The sequence below is a fragment of the Prunus dulcis genome, chromosome 8, assembly GCF_902201215.1.
Source record: "Prunus dulcis chromosome 8, ALMONDv2, whole genome shotgun sequence".
NCBI classification, from domain to species: Eukaryota; Viridiplantae; Streptophyta; class Magnoliopsida; order Rosales; family Rosaceae; genus Prunus; species Prunus dulcis.
In genome coordinates this window covers 4,184,607-4,190,392 of record NC_047657.1, presented here as the reverse complement: position 1 = coordinate 4,190,392, position 5,786 = coordinate 4,184,607, and the positions used below count along the sequence as shown (strand labels likewise).

The following is a 5,786-nucleotide window of genomic DNA, read 5'->3' as shown; positions in this document are numbered from 1 at the left end:
CGACGGACCGTAATCGCTTTGGACACCCGGTCTGCCCGCGCGTGTGGCGGCGCGTGGGCGAGGGTTGTGGCGTGTCTCTGGGCAGTTTTGAGGTCCTCGTGCCGTCACGAGCGCGTAGGATTTCGCGGATCTCAATTCGGACGTCGTTTGACTATCAAACGGATATCGCCTATCGGGCGTTATCCGGGTTCGATAGGTTGGGACCGTCGGATGGTCCCAAATTTAATATATGTGAATTTGGGTAATTCTAGGATCGAGTAGGAAGTCATGGATCGTGAATCGGAGCCCCGGATGTTCCGATTCAATAATTTAAAGTTATATTTTATATTAACCGTTAGATCGTGCGATCGTGAGCGATCCGACCTTCCGATCCGAACCAAACTTACGGGACGAGTGTCCTATACTTTATAGAACCCATAGGAACTTTCGGATCGGAGTTTGGAGGTCGTGGTCCCCGTGGGCCCGTTTGACCAGGGTTAGGGTAGTTTGACCCTTGGTTGACCATGAGTCTCCCGGAGTAATCTCACCTTCCCAGGGGGATTATCTGGTGCTAGACTATTGTTGGGATTTACGCAATATTAGAATTAAAATATAATTATATATGGTTGTACAAGGTTACAGCAGAGTCTAGAATGTCAGTTAGAGTGCTATATGCACTACCTCAGGTACCTCCCCGGATTTTGGATTCACTACAAGTACCACCAAGTGAGAAGTAGGTCCCACGTGGCGTAGGTTATCCGACGTGCGGACAGACCCCATACGTGGCATTGGTTGTACCGGCGTATGGGGAGACATGTGATACTGTGATTGAGGTCGCACGTGGCGTAGGTTATCCGGCGTGTCGACAGACCCCGTACGTGGCGTTGGTTGTACCAGCGTATGGGGAGTTATGTGATATGATGTTGAGGTCCCGCGTGGCGTAGGTTATCCGGCGTTGGGACAGGCCCCATACGTGGCGTTGGTTGTACCGGCGTATGGGGAGTTATGTGATATGACGTGTAGGTCTCTCGTGGCGTAGGTTATCCGGCGTTGAGACAGACCCCATACGTGGCGTTGGTTGTACCGGCGTATGGGGAGATATGTGATAGTATGGCATGGTAGCACGTGGCGTAGGTTATCCGGCGTGTTGACAGACCCCATACGTGGCGTTGGTTGTACCGGCGTATGGGGAGATTTTGTGAGTTACAGAGAAATGAAACGAGGTATTGCGTAAGTGTGGAATTAGGTTTTAGGGGAGAACTACGTGTGGCTTGATCCCTCAAGGAGGGTACGTAGGCAGCCTAAGGTTGTTAGGTGCAGCCACAGACTAAATATTAGTCATAAAGGGGTATTTGAATTGCTGGGTAGTTGGTTGAGAATTATTGGAAGGCCGAAGGCCATTTGTGTAAACTGCATGAAATTATATTGTGCATGCTGCCAGTTGGGAATATAAATTGTGTTTTTATGCAGGTATAAATTTTGGGAAATGTCCAATTTATAGGGGAGACTCTGCCGAAATTTCGGCAGAAAGTCTCGGTCTTTAGTAAGTGGGCCCGGCCTCGTGGTGATGTTAGGAATTCCAAAGGATTTGTCTCGGGTTTTGGGAAAATTCGGGGCGGGTCCTTTCAAAAATGTAGAGAAGAACTGGTGTGGGAGGTATGAGCTGAACCTCTGGTTTTATAGAAAAATGTACACAGATAGATATGACACGCGGCGCAATCTTAGAGGGTGAAAATCTTATCTGAAATTTGAAATTCAAATGAAATTTGAAATTTATCTGAAATTTGAATTTCGAAATGTATCTGAAATTTGACATTTTGAATTTATCTGAAATTTGAATTTTGAAATGTATCTGAAATTTGAAACCGAAAATCTTATCCGATATGAATAGTATTGACATGTTGGAACCCAAAAATTTTATCCGAAAATATTATCCAAATTAATTGTTTAAGTAAAAAAGTTGTGAAAAAAAAGAAGAAAAAGAATAGTATTTGCCATGGCAAGCCCCAACTGCTGGAAACACATTTTGCTGGAGGGGGCTAGGGCAGCCACTATTCACGTGAATAGTGGCTGCCCTAGGGCTCATCTTGCCATGGCAAGGGGCAACTGGTGGAAATGCTGTAATGCTTGTCCAAATTTTGGTTTTTCTTCTTTTGGGTCTTACCAGCAAATTTTCTTTTATATTTGTAAGCTGAAATTGGCATACCCCTTTATATCTCAAACTAAACCTCAGACTGTTATCGTAAGTCATCATGACTAATAGCTTGATTAAGGCCCTGAGCGTTATTTTGAAAGATCAAATCATTACTATGATGCCAAATTTTCCAACATATGGTAAAGAGGGGAAGGTGAAACCCTGATGCCATTGGCACATGATCCTCTACATTAGTACCTCGGTGTGGACTTGATGCCAAAATCTTGTAAAATGGACCAGAATTGTTGTCCCATAATATGATTAAGGGATTCAATAAAGTTATGACAGAAGGATAACATCCCAACATAGAACCCCAAGCAATCTAACAAACACATGCAGTCACACAAGACGGTGGACCTATGGGAAATTCTAAGCTCTCTAGTGTGGTTAAGTGTCTCCTTATAATTCCAGTAAGGCTTTCTCGCTATTAACGTCGGCTTATTCCTGAGGATGTTAGCTTTGCTTCTTCTTGTTGGTTTCTGGGCTGATCTTGGGAAGTATTTTTTCCTTGTAAGTTTCTGGTTGGCGTGCTGGTCTTGTGCTCTGTAATTTTTCTTAATTTTTTATTGTCTTGTTTTGCACAATATGCCTCCTTTTTCCACACCTCTCACATTTGTTAACATCTAATACCCTCTACCTAACCAATATTCATCCCTTTCTCTCTCTGTCTATTTCCTCACAGACACTCTCTTTGTCATTGTTTTCTTTTTCTGATCTTTATTCCCTCTCCACTACCCCGACTTTTGCGCTATCTTCTCATCTCTCTTTCTTTTATTTATCTGCCCTTCAATCACAACTTAAGACTTCTAGTGTAGGAATAAATTATTACTCAACTGAAGGTCATTACTTAATACCTTATACTGAGGAAAAATTTAAAATGACTAATAGCTTGACTAAGGCCCCGAGTCTTAGTTTGAAAGATCAAAATATTACTCTGATGCCAATGTTTTCCGACAGATGGTAAAGAACCCTTATCTACACCTCTCTCTCTGTTCGCCATTACTTATCTCTCTCTCTCTCTCTCTCTCTCTCTCTCTCTCTCTCTCTCTCTCTCTGAGGCTGCTAGCTCTGCTTCTTGCTGATCTTGCGGTGGTTGTCTTTTCAATTCTCTGGCGTTGTAACATTAAGCTAAGCTGCTGCCTTGCTTCGTTTCCATTTTCATAATTGCTTTGTTCAGGTAACATTAAGATAAAGCATTTGCAGTTTTTAGTTGACTGGTGTAGTTAGTGATGAGGCTTTTTAATGCCAACCCATTATTTGAGATGACATAATATTTTTGTATTAATGTTGAAATTTGTCTTTTTTGTTCCTTATGAGCTGTGCTAAATAATATGTTGAATTTCTATCTGCTGAATTGGAAATAATATGAGCTGGGTTAGATACTTGATATCTATTGTTAACACGGTCCAAATTGACATGTTTGCTTAGATGATCCAAATTAACACCATGACAAAATCCACGTGTGACTATCTAAATTTCCCCGGTTGCTCTGAAACTTGTTCTGCTGCATTCAGCTGAGTCTTCGGATTTTTTGAATATTTAATTAGCGAAGTTCTTGTGTCATTGAGTAGTGTTTACAGCAGAAGCAGCAGATTTCCAATGGCGTTGAGCACCCAAAGAGCCTCTGCTTTTCATCCTTCAGCAGATCAGTCGGCTCCTCCTCAATGGAACTACGATGTGTTTTTGAGTTTCAGTGGGGTAGACACTCGAAATAGCTTTTTATCCCATTTATACCACGAATTGCAGCACAGGGGCATTAAAACATTCAAGGATGATCCAAAGCTTGAAAGAGGGACAACTATTTCTTCTGAGCTCTTCAAAGCAATCCAAGAATCAAGGCTTGCAATCGTTGTTCTCTCGCCAAACTATGCTTCTTCTTCCTGGTGCTTGGATGAACTTACAAAGATTCTCCAATGCATGAAATCCAACGGCACAGTTCTGCCTGTGTTTTTTAATGTGGATCCCTCCGATGTGCGAAAACAAAGCGGCAGTTTTGCAGGTGTCATCACTGAGCATGAGAAAAGGTTTAGGGAAGACATAGGAAAGGTGAAGCGTTGGAGAGCTGCTTTAACAGAAGTTGCCAATTTATCTGGGTTTGATTCAAAGAATCAGTAAGCAACTTCTCCATATGTCTTAATATATACTTAGGTTTTTCATAAGCCAATTTTCACTTTGATGTACCTTTAGACCTTGTTATATCTATGGCTTATACTTTTGACTTAATCATTGTTCTTCCTTGTAGGTGTGAAAGAAAGCTCATTGAAAAGATTGTTGAATGGGTGTGGGGGAAAGTGCATCACACAGTGAGATTGTTAGATTCCACAGAGTTAGTGGGACTTAAGTTTACACGTGAGCAAATAGACTTGCTTTTAGCTCCTACAGATGATGTCCGTTTTATAGGGATATGGGGGATGGGAGGCATTGGCAAGACAACCATTGCTAGGCTTGTTTATGAAAGCATTTCTTTTCATTTTGAAGTTCGCTGCTTTCTTGCTAATGTTAGAGAGGCTTCTGAAGGTAATCGTCTTGTCGATCTACAAAAACAGCTGCTTTTCCCGATCTTGAAGGAACAAATTACTCAAGTTTGGGATGAAGAGTGGGGGACCTATTTCATTAAGAATTGCTTATGTAATAAAAAGGTTCTTCTCATTCTTGATGATGTGAATGCGTCAAGCCAACTAGAGAAATTTGCTAAGGAAAAGTATTGGTTTGGTAAGGGGAGTATAATCATCATTACAACTCGTGATGAACGGTTGGTTAAAAAGCATGATATGGAGATATCATATAAGGTACAGGGATTAGATGATGATAAGGCTCTTAAGCTCTTTAGTCGGAACGCCTTTAAAAAATTTGAGCCTGAGGAAGGTTTTTTGGAATTGTCCAAGTGCTTTGTAAATTATGCTGGAGGCCTTCCATTAGCTCTTAAAATTTTGGGATGCTCTGTGTATAAGAGAGATCGAGACGAATGGAAAAATGAATTGGATAAGCTACGGAAAATTCCTAAGATAGAAATTTTCAATTTGCTCAAAATTAGTTTTGATGGACTAGATGAGATGAACAAGAATATCTTTCTTGATGTTGCATTTTTCCATAGGGGGAAGGACAAGAAGAAAGTAATTGAAATACTAGACAGTTGTGGCCGTTGTGGTGGGATAAATGCTCTAGTTGAGAAGTCACTCTTAACTTTTGATATTTTAAACAACATTGTTGAGATGCATGATTTGATACAAGAAATGGCATTTCAAATTGTTCGTCAAGAGTCTCCTGAAGAGCCCGGTGGACGCAGTCGATTGTGTCATCATAATGACATCATTCATGTATTGATAAACAATACGGTAAGAAGTTATGTAGAAAATACCAATTTTTATTTGTTGTTTCTAAGAAATTTGATTTCTTTTTAACTCAATATTAGACTTAAATGTGGAATTAACCTTTCCCTTACTATATTTATTACAGGCAACTAACAAAATTCAAGGCATCGCCTTAAGCATGGTGAAACTTGAAAAGGCGGATTGGAATTGTGAAGCATTCTCTAAGATGATTAACCTGAAATTTCTTGAAGTTGATAACGTGATTATTTCCTCAATGTCAATCCCCAGAATTCTTCCAAATT

The 5,786-nt window shown here is 40.8% G+C and overlaps 1 protein-coding gene across 1 annotated transcript; it reads left to right on the top strand.

Annotated features, from left to right (window-relative positions):
* The first annotated feature begins 3,240 nt into the window (after positions 1 to 3,240).
* LOC117638289 (TMV resistance protein N-like) lies at positions 3,241 to 5,356 on the top strand. The gene is made up of 4 exons (XM_034373428.1): positions 3,241 to 3,350; positions 3,745 to 4,284; positions 4,416 to 5,286; positions 5,339 to 5,356. The coding sequence occupies exons 2-4, from the start codon at positions 3,773 to 3,775 to the stop codon at positions 5,354 to 5,356; spliced, it is 1,401 nt and encodes a 466-aa protein (XP_034229319.1). The 5' UTR covers positions 3,241 to 3,350; positions 3,745 to 3,772.
* The last annotated feature ends 430 nt before the right edge of the window (positions 5,357 to 5,786 follow it).

Coding starts and splice junctions, on each gene's coding strand:
- LOC117638289 (XM_034373428.1), top strand. CDS start 3,773: ATGGCGTTGAGCACCCAAAGAGCCTCTGCTTTTCATCCTTCAGCAGAT. Junction 4,285..4,415: donor GGGTTTGATTCAAAGAATCA/GTAAGCAACTTC, acceptor TCTTCCTTGTAG/GTGTGAAAGAAAGCTCATTG.